The 21,639-nt window shown below is 44.1% G+C and overlaps 1 protein-coding gene across 1 annotated transcript in view; it reads left to right on the plus strand.

Moving 5' to 3' along the window:
- The first annotated feature begins 1,511 nt into the window (after window positions 1-1,511).
- Window positions 1,512-21,639, plus strand: part of atp10a (ATPase phospholipid transporting 10A) — a 139,859-nt gene continuing 119,731 nt past the window's right edge. The window contains 1 exon segment of the mRNA XM_046299581.1: window positions 1,512-2,228. Within this exon segment, the coding sequence (XP_046155537.1) occupies window positions 1,810-2,228 (419 nt within the window). The 5' untranslated portion in view covers window positions 1,512-1,809.

Consider the following 21,639-nt stretch of genomic DNA (forward strand, 5'->3'; position numbering starts at 1 on the left):
TTCGGCCTAGAATGGTTCTCAATCAGAGGCAGGTGTTGTTAGTTGTCTCTGATTGAGAATTACAATACACTGTTTCACTGTTGGTGTGTGGGTGTTTGGCACTGCCGGTCTTTGTAGTTTTCACGTTTTTGTCATGAATAAATCATCATGAACACTTACCACGCTGCATCTTGGTCCGATCCTTACCTGATTAGATCTGCCTTTCCAAAGTGACATGTAAAACATCCACTGTCAGGAAGCAAAACAGAAGAATTGGCCTCACATTGCAGAAAAATGCTGAGAAATGAACACTGTATTTCAAAACAACATTTCAAAACAAATACCCTGCCAGTGGTTGACACCTGGCACTGGCCGTCTCGTACTGTGATCATCAACAGGTAGGAGTTCCATAATGGCCTCAGTTTATATTTTTGTGCAATTCTACTCATTTTGTCATGGGGTGGTTAATAGGACAATAGCTCATTTCTTGCATTTCTAGAATTTTCTCAATAGGTTGGAGACATGATATCTAAGTGGGACGGACCAACACAAATCAATGGGAGCCCCCCAGGCTCTAATTTGGCCTTAATTACTACAGGTTTAGATAGCTGGCCACTAGACTAATTTACTCATCTAAAAAATGATAGCTGAAAGGGGCTACTTGAGTGAATATCAGTGACTGATGTAATAAGAGGAAAACTGTTAATGCACAAATTGCACCCTGGGTAATTCTACTTTTTTAACCTTGAGTTTTCCATCCCTGATCTATGCCTAAAAAACAAAACAAAACTTTAAAAAAATATAACCCACGATGCAAAAGCTGGTTGAATCAATGTTGTTTCTATATCAGTTCACCCCCCCCCCCAAAAAAAATATATATAATGACATTGAATAATTAGATTTGGTATAAAGTCGTCAACATAAAGTGCATTTATTTTTTTAACCTAAATCCAATGAGATGTTTTGTTGATGTAATTATATTATTCACCTTAGTTGACAACTCAATCAAATGTAAATCAAAACTAGACTGAACTCTGTGCCCCAGTTGGAAACGTTTAATTATGAAATTGTGTCAAGAGATATCTCATCATCCATAGATCATCCAACATGAGGACTTTGTGTTTGGACAGAGACGGATAGTACTTTAACTTCCAGGTAGGACAGTTTGAACTCCAATAATATCTCGTCGGGCCGCGTGGCACTTCCACCCAGACGATGTAAGAAGTGTTGTTTGGGGAGAGGGAGGAGCGTGGGGGTCAGAGCGTGTCAGTAGTGACGGCCCCTGTGTCCCCTCCTCTCTCTCTCTCTCTCTCTCTCTCTCTCTCTCTCTCTCTCTCTCTCTCTCTCTCTCTCTCTCTCTCTCTCTCTCTCTCTCTCTCTCTCTCTCTCTCTCTCTCTCTCTCTCTCTCTCTCTCTCTCTCTCTCTCTCTCTCTCTCTCTCTCTCTCTCTGCGCACAATCTGCACAGATCCCAGGCTTTTTAAACACATGGCCACGGACTTTGCCACGACATCCCAAAGTCAAAGTCTATCCATGTGTTCTACAACTCACCGACTGAACGGCAAAAGTTATGTTCTTCACAACTATGCCCTCTAGCTTTCCGAAGCATCTCTAAACGACCAAATGAAAACATGTTAATATTAGAATGCCTTCGTCTGAATACGGGACATCGAGGTAGATGATAGTAAAGAAGAGATTAGCGTGAAAACAGAGAATAATACAATGTCATTCTGAAGGTATGGAGCTCCATAATTACATAGGACATTTTTATGTTTAAAAAAACGTTTAAAAAAAAAGAAAAGGAAAAGTTTGGGAGAGTTTGAGGCAAAGTATGGCGCGAGAGAAGATTGGAGAAACCGAAGTGGTGAACGTGAAGAAACAGAGGAAAAAGACCAAGAAAGAGCACAAAACACGGACTGTTCATTCTAACATTTTATACGATCGAACCAAAGGCGACGACAACCCAAATAGACACTATTCAGACAATGAGATTAAAACCACAAAATATACTCTTCTCTCTTTTCTGCCGAAAAATCTGTTCGAGCAGTTCCATAGGTTTGCCAACGTATACTTCGTGTTCATCGCCCTGCTGAATTTTGTTCCAGTTTGTAATGCTTTCCAACCACAGCTGGCCCTGGCACCAGTGGTCTTCATCTTGTCTGTCACTGCCATCAAAGACCTATGGGAGGATTACAGAAGACACAGATCCGATAAAGAAATCAACCACATGGATTGTTTGGTCTATAGCAGGTACAGTAGTTATCCTACGGATGATATAAACTGTGTTCAATAAGTAGCCTATGCGCTGTGTTCAATAAGTAGCCTATGCACTGTTAAATAAGTAGCCTATGCGCTGTGTTCAATAAGTAGCCTATGGGCTGTTAAATAAGTAGCCTATGGGCTGTTAAATAAGTAGCCTATGGGCTGTTAAATAAGTAGCCTATGGGCTGTTAAATAAGTAGCCTATGCACTGTTAAATAAGTAGCCTATGCACTGTTAAATAAGTAGTCTATGCACTGTTCAATAAGTAGCCTATGCGCTGTTTAATAAGTAGCCTATGCGCTGTTAAATAAGTAGCCTATGCGCTGTGTTTAATAAGAAGCCTATGGGCTGTTAAATAAGTAGCCTATGCACTGTTAAATAAGTAGCCTATGCGCTGTGTTCAATAAGTAGCCTATGCGCTGTTTAATAAGTAGCCTATGCACTGTTAAATAAGTAGCCTATGCACTGTTAAATAAGTAGCCTATGCGCTGTGTTCAATAAGTAGCCTATGCGCTGTTTAATAAGTAGCCTATGCGCTGTGTTTAATAAGTAGCCTATGCGCTGTGTTTAATAAGTAGCCTATGCGCTGTGTTTAATAAGTAGCCTATGCGCTGTGTTTAATAAGTAGCCTATGCGCTGTGTTTAATAAGTAGCCTATGCGCTGTGTTTAATAAGTAGCCTATGCACTGTTAAATAAGTAGCCTATGCGCTGTGTTTAATAAGTAGCCTATGCGCTGTGTTTAATAAGTAGTCTATGCACTGTTTAATAAGTAGCCTATGCACTGTTAAATAAGTAGCCTATGCACTGTTAAATAAGTAGCCTATGCACTGTTCAATAAGTAGCATATGCACTGTTTAATAAGTAGCCTATGCACTGTTCAATAAGTAGTCTATGCACTGTTTAATAAGTAGCCTATGCACTGTTCAATAAGTAGCCTATGCACTGTTCAATAAGTAGCCTATGCACTGTTTAATAAGTAGCCTATGCACTGTTAAATAAGTAGCCTATGGGCTGTTTAATAAGTAGTCTATGCGCTGTTAAATAAGTAGTCTATGCACTGTTAAATAAGTAGTCTATGCGCTGTGTTTAATAAGTAGCCTATGCGCTGTGTTCAATAAGTAGCCTATGCGCTGTGTTCAATAAGTAGCCTATGGGCTGTTAAATAAGTAGTCTATGCACTGTTAAATAAGTAGTCTATGCACTGTTAAATAAGTAGCATATGCACTGTTTAATAAGTAGCCTATGGGCTGTTAAATAAGTAGCCTATGCACTGTTTAATAAGTAGTCTATGCGCTGTTAAATAAGTAGTCTATGCACTGTTAAATAAGTAGTCTATGCGCTGTGTTTAATAAGTAGCCTATGCGCTGTGTTCAATAAGTAGCCTATGCGCTGTGTTCAATAAGTAGCCTATGGGCTGTTAAATAAGTAGTCTATGCACTGTTTAATAAGTAGTCTATGCACTGTTAAATAAGTAGCATATGCACTGTTTAATAAGTAGCCTATGGGCTGTTAAATAAGTAGCCTATGCACTGTTTAATAAGTAGCCTATGCACTGTTTAATAAGTAGTCTATGCGCTGTTTAATAAGTAGCATATGCGCTGTGTTCAATAAGTAGCCTATGCACTGTTTAATAAGTAGCCTATGCACTGTTAAATAAGTAGCCTATGCGCTGTTTAATAAGTAGCATATGCACTGTTCAATAAGTAGCCTATGCACTGTTTAATAAGTAGCCTATGCACTGTTAAATAAGTAGCCTATGGGCTGTTTAATATAGTCTATGCGCTGTTAAATAAGTAGTCTATGCACTGTTAAATAAGTAGTCTATGCGCTAGCCTATGCGCTGTGTTCAATAAGTAGCCTATGCGCTGTGTTCAATAAGTAGCCTATGGGCTGTTAAATAAGTAGTCTATGCACTGTTAAATAAGTAGTCTATGCACTGTTAAATAAGTAGCATATGCACTGTTTAATAAGTAGCCTATGGGCTGTTAAATAAGTAGCCTATGCACTGTTTAATAAGTAGTCTATGCGCTGTTAAATAAGTAGTCTATGCACTGTTAAATAAGTAGTCTATGCGCTGTGTTTAATAAGTAGCCTATGCGCTGTGTTCAATAAGTAGCCTATGCGCTGTGTTCAATAAGTAGCCTATGGGCTGTTAAATAAGTAGTCTATGCACTGTTTAATAAGTAGTCTATGCACTGTTAAATAAGTAGCATATGCACTGTTTAATAAGTAGCCTATGGGCTGTTAAATAAGTAGCCTATGCACTGTTTAATAAGTAGCCTATGCACTGTTTAATAAGTAGTCTATGCGCTGTTTAATAAGTAGCATATGCGCTGTGTTCAATAAGTAGCCTATGCACTGTTTAATAAGTAGCCTATGCACTGTTAAATAAGTAGCCTATGCGCTGTTTAATAAGTAGCATATGCACTGTTTAATAAGTAGTCTATGCACTGTTTAATAAGTAGTCTATGCACTGTTTAATAAGTAGCATATGCGCTGTGTTCAATAAGTAGCCTATGCACTGTTTAATAAGTAGCCTATGCACTGTTAAATAAGTAGCCTATGCACTGTTTAATAAGTAGCCTATGCACTGTTAAATAAGTAGCCTATGCACTGTTTAATAAGTAGCATATGGGCTGTTAAATAAGTAGCCTATGGGCTGTTAAATAAGTAGTCTATGGGCTGTTAAATAAGTAGCCTATGGGCTGTTAAATAAGTAGCCTATGCGCTGTTTAATAAGTAGCCTATGCGCTGTGTTTAATAAGTAGCCTATGCGCTGTTTAATAAGTAGCCTATGGGCTGTTAAATAAGTAGCATATGCGCTGTTAAATAAGTAGCATATGCATCTGTTCTACTGCAAGTCTCATTATCTAATCCACTCCCTGTCCTACTGCCAGTCTCTAGCTAATCCACTCCCTGTCCTACTGCAAGTCTCATTATCTAATCCACCCTGTCCTATTGCCAGTCTCTCTTGCTAATCTACCCCCTGTCCTACTGCCAGTCTCTCTATCTAATCCAGCCCTGTCCTACTGCCAGTCTCTATCTAATTCACGCCCTGTCCTAATGCCAGTCTCTAGCTAATCCACTACCTGTCCTACTGCCAGTCTCATTATCTAATCCACGCCCTGTCCTACTGCCAGTCTCTAGCTAATCCACTACCTGTCCTACTGCAAGTCTCATTATCTAATCCACTCCCTGTCCTACTGCCAGTCTCTAGCGAATCCACTCCCTGTCCTACTGCCAGTCTCATTATCTAATCCACGCCCTGTCCTACTGCCAGTCTCTAGCTAATCCACGACCTGTCCTACTGCAAGTCTCATTATCTAATCCACTCCCTGTCCTACTGCCAGTCTCTAGCTAATCCACTACCTGTCCTACTGCCAGTCTCTAGCTAATCCACTACCTGTCCTACTGCCAGTCTCATTATCTAATCCACTACCTGTCCTACTGCCAGTCTCATTATCTAATCCACTCCCTGTCCTACTGCCAGTCTCTAGCTAATCCACTACCTGTCCTACTGCCAGTCTCATTATCTAATCCACTCCCTGTCCTACTGCCAGTCTCTAGCTAATCCACTCCCTGTCCTACTGCAAGTCTCATTATCTAATCCACTCCCTGTCCTACTGCCAGTCTCTAGCTAATCCACTCCCTGTCCTACTGCAAGTCTCATTATCTAATCCACTCCCTGTCCTACTGCCAGTCTCATTATCTAATCCACGCCCTGTCCTACTGCCAGTCTCTAGCTAATCCACTCCCTGTCTTTCTGCAAGTCTCATCTAATCCACCCTGTCCTATTGCCAGTCTCTCTTGCTAATCTATCCCCTGTCCTACTGCCAGTCTCTAGCGAATCCACTCCCTGTCCTACTGCCAGTCTCATTATCTAATCCACGCCCTGTCCTACTGCCAGTCTCTAGCTAATCCACTCCCTGTTTTACTGCAAGTCTCATCTAATCCACCCTGTCCTATTGCCAGTCTCTCTTGCTAATCTACCCCCTGTCCTACTGCCAGTCTCTCTATCTAATCCAGCCCTGTCCTACTGCCAGTCTCTCTATCTAATCCAGCCCTGTCCTAATGCCAGTCTCTAGCTAATCCACTACCTGTCCTACTGCCAGTCTCTCTATCTAATCCAGCCCTGTCCTACTGCCAGTCTCTCTAGCTAATCCACTCCCTGTCCTACTTACCAACACACTCATAACAACCTAGGCAAAACGTTTATATTAGATCAAATCAGCCACATGTAGCAAATAAACTATTACATTTTTTTTGTTAACTGAATTCGATCCTCCCTTATTGACCTTCACACAACTCGCTGCTTGGTGAGCCACCTGCTGGAGAAGACAGATTTTGGGCCCAGTTATCCCTCTCGCTTCGCCTCTTCCTCTGTGGTGTGACTCACAAAATCTCTATAGCGGGAAGAATCATTCACCCAAGGTTTGTCAAAATCAGGCCAGCCGCTATCTGAGATCGAGTGTGACTAACGTTCAAACGTCGAACAGACGGAGACCGATCAATCTACATTCCCCTCCTGATTTCATCATGGGGGACAAAATGATGTTACTGTAATGCCAATCAGACTTTTTTCTGTTGAACTACCCTTGACATAAACGCTTTACTGTAGGGTTGACCCCTGTGGACTGTAGGGTTACGACCCCTGTGGACTGTAGGGTTACGACCCCTGTGGACTGTAGGGTTGACCCCTGTGGACTGTAGGGTTGACCCCTGTGGACTGTAGGGTTGACCCCTGTGGACTGTAGGGTTGACCCCTGTGGACTGTAGGGTTACGACCCCTGTGGACTGTAGGGTTACGACCCCTGTGGACTGTAGGGTTACGACCCCTGTGGACTGTAGGGTTACGACCCCTGTGGACTGTAGGGTTACGACCCCTGTGGACTGTAGGGTTGACCCCTGTGGACTGTAGGGTTGACCCCTGTGGACTGTAGGGTTGACCCCTGTGGACTGTAGGGTTGACCCCTGTGGACTGTAGGGTTGACCCCTGTGGACTGTAGGGTTACGACCCCTGTGGACTGTAGGGTTACGACCCCTGTGGACTGTAGGGTTGACCCCTGTGGACTGTAGGGTTAGACCCCTGTGGACTGTAGGGTTAGACCCCTGTGGACTGTAGGGTTACGACCCCTGTGGACTGTAGGGTTAGACCCCTGTGGACTGTAGGCTTGACCCCTGTGGACTGTAGGGTTACGACCCCTGTGGACTGTAGGGTTACAGCCCCTGTGGACTGTAGGGTTACGGCCCCTGTGGACTGTAGGGTTACGGCCCCTGTGGACTGTAGGGTTACGGCCCCTGTGGACTGTAGGGTTGACCCCTGTGGACTGTAGGGTTGGCCCCTGTGGACTGTAGGGTTGACCCCTGTGGACTGTAGGGTTGACCCCTGTGGACTGTAGGGTTGACCCCTGTGGACTGTAGGGTTACGACCCCTGTGGACTGTAGGGTTACGACCCCTGTGGACTGTAGGGTTGACCCCTGTGGACTGTAGGGTTAGACCCCTGTGGACTGTAGGGTTAGACCCCTGTGGACTGTAGGGTTACGACCCCTGTGGACTGTAGGGTTAGACCCCTGTGGACTGTAGGCTTGACCCCTGTGGACTGTAGGGTTACGACCCCTGTGGACTGTAGGGTTACGGCCCCTGTGGACTGTAGGGTTACGGCCCCTGTGGACTGTAGGGTTACGGCCCCTGTGGACTGTAGGGTTACGGCCCCTGTGGACTGTAGGGTTACGGCCCCTGTGGACTGTAGGGTTACGGCCCCTGTGGACTGTAGGCTTGACCCCTGTGGACTGTAGGCTTGACCCCTGTGGACTGTAGGCTTGACCCCTGTGGACTGTAGGGTTACGACCCCTGTGGACTGTAGGGTTACGACCCCTGTGGACTGTAGGGTTACGACCCCTGTGGACTGTAGGGTTACGGCCCCTGTGGACTGTAGGGTTACGGCCCCTGTGGACTGTAGGGTTACGGCCCCTGTGGACTGTAGGCTTGACCCCTGTGGACTGTAGGCTTGACCCCTGTGGACTGTAGGGTTACGACCCCTGTGGACTGTAGGGTTACGACCCCTGTGGACTGTAGGGTTACGACCCCTGTGGACTGTAGGGTTACGGCCCCTGTGGACTGTAGGGTTACGGCCCCTGTGGACTGTAGGGTTACGGCCCCTGTGGACTGTAGGCTTGACCCCTGTGGACTGTAGGCTTGACCCCTGTGGACTGTAGGCTTGACCCCTGTGGACTGTAGGGTTACGACCCCTGTGGACTGTAGGGTTACGACCCCTGTGGACTGTAGGGTTACGACCCCTGTGGACTGTAGGGTTACGACCCCTGTGGACTGTAGGGTTACGACCCCTGTGGACTGTAGGGTTACGACCCCTGTGGACTGTAGGGTTACGACCCCTGTGGACTGTAGGGTTACGACCCCTGTGGACTGTAGGGTTACGGCCCTGTGGACTGTAGGGTTACGGCCCTGTGGACTGTAGGGTTACGGCCCTGTGGACTGTAGGGTTACGGCCCAAATGGCACTACTTTTGACCAGGGTGCCATTTGGGACGCAATCTAGGTATGATATCGATCTCTCAACACGATCACTGGGAAGTTAGTCATTGAACCATTGATTTCCTTGAAAGGTTTCATATGCGGATGTCTTCATTTTTATTTTCCTGACTCCCTGTGCTGTCTAGAGGGCCTGTATTTCCTGACTCCCTGTGCTGTCTAGAGGGCCTGTATTTCCTGACTCCCTGTGCTGTCTAGGGGGCCTGTATTTCCTGACTCCCTGTGCTGTCTAGGGGGCCTGTATTTCCTGACTCCCTGTGCTGTCTAGAGGGCCTGTATTTCCTGACTCCCTGTGCTGTCTAGAGGGCCTGTATTTCCTGACTCCCTGTGCTGTCTAGAGGGCCTGTATTTCCTGACTCCCTGTGCTGTCTAGAGGGCCTGTATTTCCTGACTCCCTGTGCTGTCTAGAGGGCCTGTATTTCCTGACTCCCTGTGCTGTCTAGAGGGCCTGTATTTCCTGACTCCCTGTGCTGTCTAGAGGGCCTGTATTTCCTGACTCCCTGTGCTGTCTAGAGGGCCTGTATTTCCTGACTCCCTGTGCTGTCTAGGGGGCCTGTATTTCCTGACTCCCTGTGCTGTCTAGGGGGCCTGTATTTCCTGACTCCCTGTGCTGTCTAGAGGGCCTGTATTTCCTGACTCCCTGTGCTGTCTAGAGGGCCTGTATTTCCTGACTCCCTGTGCTGTCTAGAGGGCCTGTATTTCCTGACTCCCTGTGCTGTCTAGAGGGCCTGTATTTCCTGACTCCCTGTGCTGTCTAGAGGGCCTGTATTTCCTGACTCCCTGTGCTGTCTAGAGGGCCTGTATTTCCTGACTCCCTGTGCTGTCTAGAGGGCCTGTATTTCCTGACTCCCTGTGCTGTCTAGAGGGCCTGTATTTCCTGACTCCCTGTGCTGTCTAGAGGGCCTGTATTTCCTGACTCCCTGTGCTGTCTAGAGGGCCTGTATTTCCTGACTCCCTGTGCTGTCTAGAGGGCCTGTATTTCCTGACTCCCTGTGCTGTCTAGAGGGCCTGTATTTCCTGACTCCCTGTGCTGTCTAGAGAGCCTGTATTTCCTGAATGAAAAGCATCACTGTGGGTCTGGCGGGTACAGGCCATGGTCCACAGGAATCAAAAGGAGCAGTGTTTAAGGTCTCTATTTGAGCTTGACCTGTTCTCAACCTTGGACATAATTGGGTTTTGCTCTGTGACTCCTGTTACTTTGGTACTAAAGATTTGATTCTAAACTTCTCACTGTGAGATTGTGGATCGTTTTAGGGACTGCCTCCCGGGCCCTGGTTAAACATGGTTCATCTACGACCAGGAATATCGGTCAATATTGTGCAAGACTTCCCCTGTCTAAACCAGGCGACACTTATTGTGATATTGGAGATCATCTAGGGATGATCTCAGAGACCCTGATCTCAATGGGACTCCCTGCTAAAATACTGTTTCAATAATATAAGCCTATAGGGCTGGATTATCACTATTTCTTAATTCTCCATTCAAAGTCTTTTAAATCGAGGACTAGGCTTAATCTGTGTAACAGGCCCATATTTAAGGAAATAAGATTGAGGGTGATTTCAGTAGCAGGTGGTTGGATCATGGTACTTTTGATTCCTGTATGACATACCTGGAAGTCTAAAAGGATAAAAAAGAAAGCATTATTTATATTTTTGCGAGAAATGAAGTGAGTTCTTTAACTGTAAATCCGCACCACCCAGAACCCACCCAGGACTGATAACGACTGTCATTATACACTAAGCCGGTCTCATTTCAAGCGGAACTGACAGCATTTTAACTACTTTGCAGAGGTGAAACAAAAAGACAATCATAATATCAGTCAAAAATATCACATTGCCTGTTTATGCTACAAAACCAACTTCATAGGAGGCTTTGAAAATAGGTTCTATTTGACTGTTTATGGTTCAGGGTTCTATTTGCCTGTTTATGGTTCAGGGTTCTATTTGCCTGTTTATGGTTCAGGGTTCTATTTGCCTGTTTATGGTTCAGGGTTCTATTTGACTGTTTATGGTTCAGGGTTCTATTTGCCTGTTTATGGTTCAGGGTTCTATTTGCCTGTTTATGGTTCAGGGTTCTATTTGACTGTTTATGGTTCAGGGTTCTATTTGCCTGTTTATGGTTCAGGGTTCTATTTGCCTGTTTATGGTTCAGGGTTCTATTTGACTGTTTATGGTTCAGGGTTCTATTTGCCTGTTTATGGTTCAGGGTTCTATTTGACTGTTTATGGTTCAGGGTTCTATTTGACTGTTTATGGTTTAGGGTTCTATTTGCCTGTTTATGGTTCAGGGTTCTATTTGACTGTTTATGGTTCATGGTTCTATTTGACTGTTTATGGTTCAGGGTTCTATTTGCCTGTTTATGGTTCAGGGTTCTATTTGACTGTTTATGGTTCAGGGTTCTATTTGCCTGTTTATGGTTCAGGGTTCTATTTGCCTGTTTATGGTTCAGGGTTCTATTTGACTGTTTATGGTTCAGGGTTCTATTTGCCTGTTTATGGTTCAGGGTTCTATTTGCCTGTTTATGGTTCAGGGTTCTATTTGACTGTTTATGGTTCAGGGTTCTATTTGCCTGTTTATGGTTCAGGGTTCTATTTGCCTGTTTATGGTTCAGGGTTCTATTTGACTGTTTATGGTTCAGGGTTCTATTTGCCTGTTTATGATTCAGGGTTCTATTTGCCTGTTTATGGTTCAGGGTTCTATTTGACTCAACAGGACAGGACACAGAGACATTGTTGGTAGAATAGATGGATGTAGTTCAATGCATGACTGATATAATAGAGATGGATGGAGTTCAATGCATGACTAATATAATAGAGATGGATGTAGTTCAATGCATGACTAATAGAGATGGATGTAGTTCAATGCATGACTAATATAGATGGATGTAGTTCAATGCATGACTAATATAATATAGATGGATGTAGTTCAATGCATGACTAATATAATAGAGATGGATGTAGTTCAATGCATGACTAATATAATAGAGATGGATGTAGTTCAATGCATGACTAATATAATAGAGATGGATGTGGTTCAATGCATGACTAATATAATAGAGATGGATGTGGTTCAATGCATGACTAATATAATATAGATGGATGTGGTTCAATGCATGACTAATATAATAGAGATGGATGTGGTTCAATGCATGACTAATATAATATAGATGGATGTAGTTCAATGCATGACTAATATAGATGGATGTAGTTCAATGCATGACTAATATAGATGGATGTAGTTCAATGCATGACTAATATAATATAGATGGATGTAGTTCAATACATGACTAATATAATATAGATGGATGTAGTTCAATGCATGACTAATATAATATAGATGGATGTAGTTCAATGCATGACTAATATAATATAGATGGATGTAGTTCAATGCATGACTAATATAATATAGATGGATGTAGTTCAATGCATGACTAATATAATAGAGATGGATGTAGTTCAATACATGACTAATATAATATAGATGGATGTAGTTCAATGCATGACTAATATAATATAGATGGATGTAGTTCAATACATGACTAATATAATATAGATGGATGTAGTTCAATGCATGACTAATATAATTCACCAATACTTGGTAGTCTAAAACATATTGCTGTCAGATTGTAAATCACAGCTGGCCTGGTACATGGTTTGCTGCCTTCATCGAGGATGCACTGTTTCAGTTTCAATGACTCAATATTTTGAACAAAAACAGATGACTGTAACTATGGCTGGGAATGTCAATGCAGTCGAACTAGCGAGGGAAATGATCACAAGTCAGTCATAACGCGACTAATAGGCTAGCGCACGTGTCAAACAAAGCCCGTGGGCCGAATAAGACACACGAGAGCATAAATGACTCAACACTTGAGTCATCTACTAAACTCAGCAAAAAAAGAATGTCCTCTCACTGTCAACTGCGTTACATTTTCAGCAAACTTAACAGGTGTAAATATTTGTATGAACATAACAAGATTCAACAACTGATACATAAACTGAACAAGTTCCACAGACATGTGACTAACAGAAATGGAATAATGTGTCCCTGAACAAAGGGGGTCAAAATCAAAAGTAAGTCAGTATCTGTTGTGGCCACCAGCTGCATTAAGTACTGCAGTGCATCTCCTCCTCATGGACTGCACCAGATTTGCCAGTTCTTTCTGTGAGATGTTATCCCACTCTTCCACCAAGGAACCTGCAAGTTCCCAGACATTTCTGTGAGGAATGGCTCTAGCCCTCACCCTCCGATCCAACAGGTCCCAGACATGCTCAATGGGATTGGGATTCGGCCTCTTCGCTGGTCATGGCAGAACACTGACATTCCTGTCTTGCAGGAAATCATGCACAGAACGAGCAGTATGGCTGGTGGCAGGGTCATGTCAGGATGAGCCTGCAGGAAGGGTACCACATGAGGGAGGAGGATGTCTTCCCTGTATCACACAGCATTGAGATTGCCTGCAATGACAACAAGCTCAGTGCAATGATGCTGTGACACCCCGCCCCAGACCATGAAAGACCCTCCACCTCCAAATCGATCCCGCTTCAAAGTACAAGCCTCGGTGTAACGCTCATTTCTTTGACAATAAACGCGAATCCGACCATCACCCCTGGTGAGACAAAACCGCAGTGAAGAGCACATTTTGCCAGTCCTGTCTGGTCCAGCGACGGTGGGTTTGTGCTTATAGGCCACATTGTTGCCGGTGATGTCTGGTGAGGACCTGCGTTACAACAGACCTACAAGCCCTCAGTCCAGCCTCTCTCAGACTGAACACTGATATTATGCATTCCTGGTGTAACTTAGCAGTTGTTGTTGCCTTCCTGTACCTGGTCCCGCAGGTGTGATGTTCAGATGTACTGAATCTGTGCAGGTGTTGATACACGTGGTCTGCCACTGCGAGGACGATCAGCTGTCCGTCCTGTCTCCCTGTAGCGCTGTCTTGGGCGTCTCACGGTACGGACATTGCAATTTATTGCCCTGGCCACATCTGCAGTCCTCATGCCTCCTTGCAGCATGCCTAAGGCACGTTCACGCAGATGAGCAGGGACCCTGGGAATCTTTCTTTTGGTGTTTTTCAGAGTCAGTAGAAAGGCCTCTTCAGTGTCCTAAGTTTTCTGTGACCTTAATTGCCTACAGTCTGTCAGCTGTTAGTGTCTTATCGACCGTTCCACAAGTGCATGTTTATTAATAGTTTATGGTTTATTGAACAAGCATTGGGAAACAGTGTTTAAACCCTTTACAATGAAGATCTGTGATGTTATTTGGATTTTTATGAATTATCTTTGAAAGACAGGGTCCTGAAAAAGGGAGGTTTCTTTTTTTGCTGAGTTGAGCTTAAAAAGTGAATGTTCCCTCGTTAGGTTTTAGCTCATCTTGCGCTGGCTAACATTAGTTGTTTATCTTGTTGTTGTTGATGTGTATAACTGAGGGAGAGAGAGCCGACCTTTTCATGGTTGTTTGATCAATAGGACTGTGAAGTTCCCAAACACACAGTCCAGTTCAAAGTGAATGATGACAGGCCCTACTTCCTGTAAACACACATTCCAGTTCATAGTGAATGATGACAGGTCCTACTGCCTGTAAACACACATTCCAGTTCATAGTGAATGATGACAGGCCCTACTGTCTGTAAACACACAGTCCAGTTCATAGTGAATGATGACAGGCCCTACTGCCTGTAAACACACAGTCCAGTTCATAGTGAATGATGACAGGCCCTACTGCCTGTAAACACACAGTCCAGTTCATAGTGAATGATGACAGGTCCTACTGCCTGTAAACACACAGTCCAGTTCATAGTGAATGATGACAGGCCCTACTGTCTGTAAACACACAGTCCAGTTCATAGTGAATGATGACAGGCCCTACTGCCTGTAAACACACAGTCCAGTTCATAGTGAATGATGACAGGCCCTACTGCCTGTAAACACACAGTCCAGTTCATAGTGAATGTTGGCAGGCCCTACTTCCTGTAAACACACAGTCCAGTTCATAGTGAATGATGACAGGCTCTACTGCCTGTAAACACACAGTCCAGTTCAAAGTGAATGTTGGCAGGCCCATGAGGCAAATGGCTTGTTTGTATAAAGGCCTACTGTAACTCTGATTGGCTATAGCGCCCTGGTCTGTGTAGACTCTGGTCTCTGATTGGCTATAGCGCCTTGGTCTGAGTAGACTCTGGTCTCTGATTGGCTATAGCGCCCTGGTCTGTGTAGACTCTGGTCTCTGATTGGCTATAGCGCCCTGGTCTGTGTAGACTCTGGTCTCTGATTGGCTATAGCGCCCTGGTCTGTGTAGACTCTGGTCCTGGACAAGACAGATGTTTTTATTAGGTTTTATTTACTGCAGTGTCTATTTCTTGTCCAAACACAAGGACTCTTTCCCACTCTGTATTGCAATTTTTTTACAAATGCTTTACTATACGTCATTCCCTTAATGCCGGGATGTTTCTCCTCTTCCCTTTCTGCTGGGATGTTTCTCCCCTTCCCTTAATGCCGGGATGTTTCTCCCCTTACTGCCGGGATGTTTCTCCCCTTCCCTTACTGCCGGGATGTTTCTCCTCTTCCCTTACTGCCGGGATGTTTCTCCCCTTCCCTTAATGCCGGGATGTTTCTCCTCTTCCCTTTCTGCTGGGATGTTTCTCCCCTTCCCTTAATGCCGGGATGTTTCTCCCCTTACTGCCGGGATGTTTCTCCCCTTCCCTTACTGCCGGGATGTTTCTCCCCTTCCCTTACTGCCGGGATGTTTCTCCCCTTCCCTTACTGCCGGGATGTTTCTCCCCTTCCCGCCGGGATGTTTCTCCCCTTCCCTTACTGCTGGGATGTTTCTCCCCTTCCCTTACTGCAGGGATGTTTCTCCCCTTCCCTTACTGCAGGGATCTTTCTCCCCTTCCCTTACTGCCGGGATGTTTCTCCCCTTCCCTTACTGCAGGGATGTTTCTCCCCTTCCCTTACTGCCGGGATGTTTCTCCCCTTCCCTTACTGCCGGGATGTTTCTCCTCTTCCCTTATTTTTTCCCTCATAACTTCAGATTGACCTGGCCGAGGTTCGTGGCCTCTCTGACCTGGCTTAGTGTTTTTGTTGTCAGACACCTGGTTCTTGATAAAAGCCAGTGGAAACTAGAGATGCTAGGAGCCAGTCACGGACTTGGCTTAGACTTGATCATATATCAAAACATCGTCGGTTTCCCAGACACAGATTAAGCCAACAGGTTTTGATTTAGACCTTCCTAATATTGAGTTGCCCCCCCCTGTTTGACGTCAGAACAGCCTCAATTCGTTGTGGCATGGACTCTGCAAGGTGTTGAAAGCATTCCACAGGGATGCTGGTCCATGTTGACTCCAATGCTTCCCACAGTTGTCAAGTTGGCTGGTTGTCCTTTGGGTGGTGGACCATTCTTTATACACACAGGAAACTGTTGAGTGTGGAAAAACCCAGCAGCGTTGCAGTTCTTGACACACACAAACCGGTGCACCGGCACTCAAATCTTTAGTCTTGCCCATTCACCCTCTGAATGGCACACGTACACAATCCATGTCTCAATTGTCTCAAGGATTAAAAATCCTTCTTTAATCTGTCTCCTCCCCCTTTCATCTACATGTCTCTTCCCCTTCATCTACATGTCTCCTCCCCTTCATCTACATGTCTCCTCCCCTTCATCTACACTGATTGAAGTGGATTTAACAAGTGACGTCAATAAGGGATCTTTCACCTGGATTCACCTGGTCAGTCTGTCATGGAGACAGAAGGTGTTCTTAATGTTTAGTAACCTACAGTATTTACACTGCATTCAGAAGGTATTCAGACCTTAACTTTTTCCACATGTTGTTACGTTACAGCCTTATTATAAAATTTATAAAATTATTTTTCCCCTCATCAATCTACACACAATACCCCGTAATGAGAAGGCGGTAACCTTTATATAAAAAGACGATGACCTTTTTGTATAAAGAATATAAAACCAAAATACCTTATTTACATAAATATTCAGACCATTTGTGATGAGACTCGAAATTGAGCTCTGTGCATCCTGTTTCCATTGATCATCCTTGAGATGTTTCTACAACTTGATTGGAGTCCACCTGAGGAAAATTCAATTGATTGGACATGAAAAGGCACACACCTGTCTATATAAGATCCCAAAGTTGACAGTGCATGTCAGAGCAAAAACCAAGCCATGAGGTCCAAGAATGAAGAAATTCTCCGTAGAACACCCGAGACAGGATTGTGTCGAGGCACAGATCTGTGGAAGGGTACGAAAACATTTCTGCAGCGTTAAATGTCTTCAAGAACACAGTGGCCTCCGTCATTCTTAAATGGAAGAAGTTTGAACCACCAAGACTCTTCCTAGAGCTGGCTGCTCGGCCAAACTGAGCAATTGGGGGAGAAGGGTCTTGGTCAGGTGAGGTGGGCAAGAACCCCAATGGTCTCTCTGACAGAGCTCCAGAGTTCCTCTGTGGGAGATGGGAGAACTTTCCAGAATGACAACCATCTCTGCAGCACTCCACCAATCAGGCCTTTATGGTAGGGTGGCCAGACGGAAGCAACTCCTCAGTAAAAGCCACATGACAGCCCACTTGGAGTTTGTCAAAAGGCACCTAAAGACTCAGACCATGACAAACAAGATTCTCCGGTCTGTTGAAACCAAGATTGAACTCTTTGGCCTGAATGCCAAGTGTCACGTCTGGAAGAAACCTGGCACCATCACTACGGTGATGGTATATATATATATATATATTTAATTGCAATTAATTCTAATCCTGTTTTTGCTTTGTAATTACAGGGTTTTGTGTGTAGATTTGAGTTAAAACATATTTAAAACAATTTGTTTTTAGAATAAGGTTGTAACGTAACAAAACATGGAAAAAGCCAAGGGGTCTGAATACTTAAAAAATGCGCTGTATCTCCATTTGTTATAATTGTTCACGTCCCTTGATTTTGATGTTGTTTACAAAGTGGGATTAAAATGGATTTCATTGTCATTTTTTTTTGTTAACGACAAAATACTCAGTGTAAGATATTAATTCTAACATAAAAAAAAAAATGTATAAACACATCTTGATCAGATAAATGTTCAACCACCTGACTGTCTACATGTCAGAATCACCTTTTGGCAGTGGTTACAGCTGTGAGTGTTTCTGGGTACGTATTGTGAGAGCCTGTATTGTGCAACATTTGCCCATTTGTATTATTTTCTAAGTTCTTAACGCTCTGTGAAGTTGGTCATTGCTATCCAACCATTATGAAGTTTTGCCATAGATTTTCAAGCAGATTTAAGTCAACTGTAACTAGGCCTCTCAAACATTCACTGTCTTCTTGGTAAGCAACTCCAATGTAGATTTGGCCTTGTGTTTGAGGTTATTGTCCTGCTGAAAGGTGAATTAATCTCCTAGTGTCTGGTGGAAAGCAGACTGAACCAGGTTTTCCTCTAGGATTTGCCCTGAGCTGAGCTCCATTCCGTTTCTTTTTATCCTGAAAAACTCCCCAGTTCTTAATGATTACAAACATACCCATAACATGATGCAGCCACCACTATGCTTGAAATTATGGAGAGAGTGGTACTCAGTGACATGTGTTATATTGGAGTTGCCCCAAACACTTTATATTCAGGACAAATAGTGAATTGCTTTACCAAATGTTTTACGGTATTACTTTAGTGCCTTACTGCAAACAGGATGCATGTTTTGGAATAATTTTATTCTGTATAGACGTTCTTATCTTCACTCTGTCAAGTAGGTTAGTATTGTGGAGTAATGTTGTTGATCCATCCTCAGTGTTCTATCACAGCCATTGAACTCTGTAACTGTTTTAAAGTTACCATTGGCCTCATGGTGAAATCGCTGAGCGGGTTCCTTCTTCTCTGGCAACTGTGTTGAATCTGTGTTTGAAATTCACTGCTTGACTGAGGGACCTTACAATAATATGTATGTGTGGGGTACAGAGAGTTGTTCAAAACTATTATGCAACTCATTATGTGACTTGTTAAGCACATTTTCACTCCTGATTTATTTATTGAGTAACACACTGACTGAATTCTAGAAAGACTTAATCAGGATACCTAGTAGCTTTCCAGTGACAATAGAAATACCTTTCTTGTTGAGGACCAGACTCAAGCAGGTGTTGATGCATGACATTGTTACCCAATGCTGTGTTGCTTTTAGATCCGTTTATATAAACGATCACAGCTGTTTTGATTTGGTTTGATATCAATTCCTGGTTTGATATTACAGCCTGTTTTCCTTGGCTGGAGTTCAGACAGTTGCAAGTTCCAGAGAAACAAGAATGCTGAATATTTTCTGCGTATTTGCCCAGTTTTCTTTAAAATGCCACAATGCAGTGTTTAAAAAAAAAAGTTAAATATCCGTATCAAAATCAATTTTGGGTAACAATCAAGTATCTTATTGTAATAGATTTCCATTAAAATGGGGGAAAAAAATTAGCTTCTTTTTTTTTTTTTTTTTTAGCAAGACTAGTACTGCATGGGAGTGGTCTGAGTGGGCTGGGAAAACCAAAAACTGTCTGCTATTGTCAGTGTGGTTTGGAACGCTGTTTGTTATTGGTCTATTAATCCATTTACAGAGTGGTGATGTCACCATAAACAAACAACTCCCGCCCATTCAAAAACTGCTGATTAGAAGGTCCTATGTAGATTCTATTTTGAAACCGCAACTATTAGGAAATGACACTGATTACAAAAGAATCACACTTTTACAGTGTTAGTTTCATCAGCAGTTGTACAATTTATAAAACATGTTTTTTGACTTGAACCACTCTGTTACGTTGAGTTGGTTTAATAATGACAGATGTACAACTCGATGTGTATCTACTGATGGTGTTAAACCAGGTTTTCTGGATATTGCGAAAGGTGACCTGACGGAGGCCATTCTGGATCCTGTACTTTTTACCGTTTACTTGTCTGTAAAAAAATAAAAAACGTTTTATCTCCACTTGTATGCTGATGATACTGTTGTGTTTGACCCCAAGGTTGACCTCTATCTGAACTACAGTCTGCCTTCAATGTATTACAGAACAATGTTATTGACCTGAAATTAGTATTGAATGCAGGAAAAACTGAGTATATCTAGAGCACATAAAAATAACTCTGATTTGAGGAGGGGGAGTTACCATGGGAGGGGTGAGGAGGGGGAGTTACCATGGGAGGGGTGAGGAGGGGGAGTTACCATGGGAGGGGTGAGGAGGGGGAGTTACCAGGGGAGGGGTGAGGAGGGGGAGTTACCAGGGGAGGGGTGAGGAGGGGGAGTTACCAGGGGAGGGGTGAGGAGGGGGAGTTACCAGGGGAGGGGTAAATCCCCCTCCTCACCCTTCCGCTGTTAGGGAGGGGAAGGTTGAGGAGGGAAGGTTGAGGAGGGAAGGTGGGAAGAACGAACGAGAGGGAGGGTTTTCTGTCCAGTTCTCTGTCCTGCAGACAAAGACTCCGGGCAGTCAAATCGACCCTGCCTTCTGCCTTCAGAGGAAGTTACCTCTGCTGCAGAGGATAAGTTCATTAGAGTTACCAGCCTCAGAAATTGCAGCCCAAATAGATGATTCACAGAGTTCAAGTAACAGACACATGTCAACATCAACTGTTCAGAAGAGACTGCATGAATCAGATGGGATATGCCATCTTCTGCTGCAGAGGATAACTTCATTAGAGATACCAACCTCAGAATATATAGCCTCCACATTGACTCTGTACTGGTACCCCCTGTATATAGCCTCCACATTGACTCTGTACTGGTACCCCCTGTATATAGCCTCCACATTGACTCTGTACTGGTACCCCCTGTATATAGCCTCCACCTCTGTATATAGCCTCCACATTGACTCTGTACCGGTACCCCTGTATATAGCCTCCACATTGATTCTGTACCGGTACCCCCTGTATATAGCCTCCACATTGACTCTGTATCGGTGCCCCCTGTATATAGCCTCCACATTGACTCTGTACCGGTACCCCCTGTATATAGCCTCCACATTGACTCTGTACCGGTACCCCCTGTATATAGCCTCCACATTGACTCTGTACCGGTACCCCCTGTATATAGCCTCCACATTGACTCTGTACCGGTGCCCCTGTATATAGCCTCCACATTGACTCTGTACTGGTACCCCTGTATATAGCCTCCACATTGACTCTGTACCGGTACCCCTGTATATAGCCTCCACATTGACTCTGTACTGGTACCCCTGTATATAGCCTCCACATTGACTCTGTACCGTTGCCCCCTGTATATAGCCTCCACATTGACTCTGTACCGGTACCCCCTGTATATAGCCTCCACATTGACTCTGTACCGGTGCCCCCTGTATATAGCCTCCACATTGACTCTGTACTGGTACCCCCTGTATATAGCCTCCACATTGACTCTGTACCGGTATCCCCTGTATATAGCCTCCACATTGACTCTGTACCGGTGCCCCCTGTATATAGCCTCCACATTGACTCTGTACTGGTACCCCCTGTATATAGCCTCCACATTGACTCTGTATCGGTACCCCCTGTATATAGCCTCCACATTGACTATGTACCGTAATACCCTGTATATAGCCTCCACACTGACTCTGTATCGGTACCCCCTGTATATAGCCTCCACATTGACTCTGTACCGTAATACCCTGTATATAGCCTCCACACTGACTCTGTATCGGTACCCCCTGTATATAGCCTCCACATTGACTCTGTACCGTAATACCCTGTATATAGCCTCCACACTGACTCTGTATCGGTACCCCCTGTATATAGCCTCCACATTGACTCTGTACCGTAATACCCTGTATATAGCCTCCACACTGACTCTGTATCGGTACCCCCTGTATATAGCCTCCACATTGACTCTGTACCGTAATACCCT

The sequence above is a fragment of the Oncorhynchus gorbuscha genome, linkage group LG02 (assembly GCF_021184085.1).
Source record: "Oncorhynchus gorbuscha isolate QuinsamMale2020 ecotype Even-year linkage group LG02, OgorEven_v1.0, whole genome shotgun sequence".
NCBI classification, from domain to species: domain Eukaryota; kingdom Metazoa; phylum Chordata; class Actinopteri; order Salmoniformes; family Salmonidae; genus Oncorhynchus; species Oncorhynchus gorbuscha.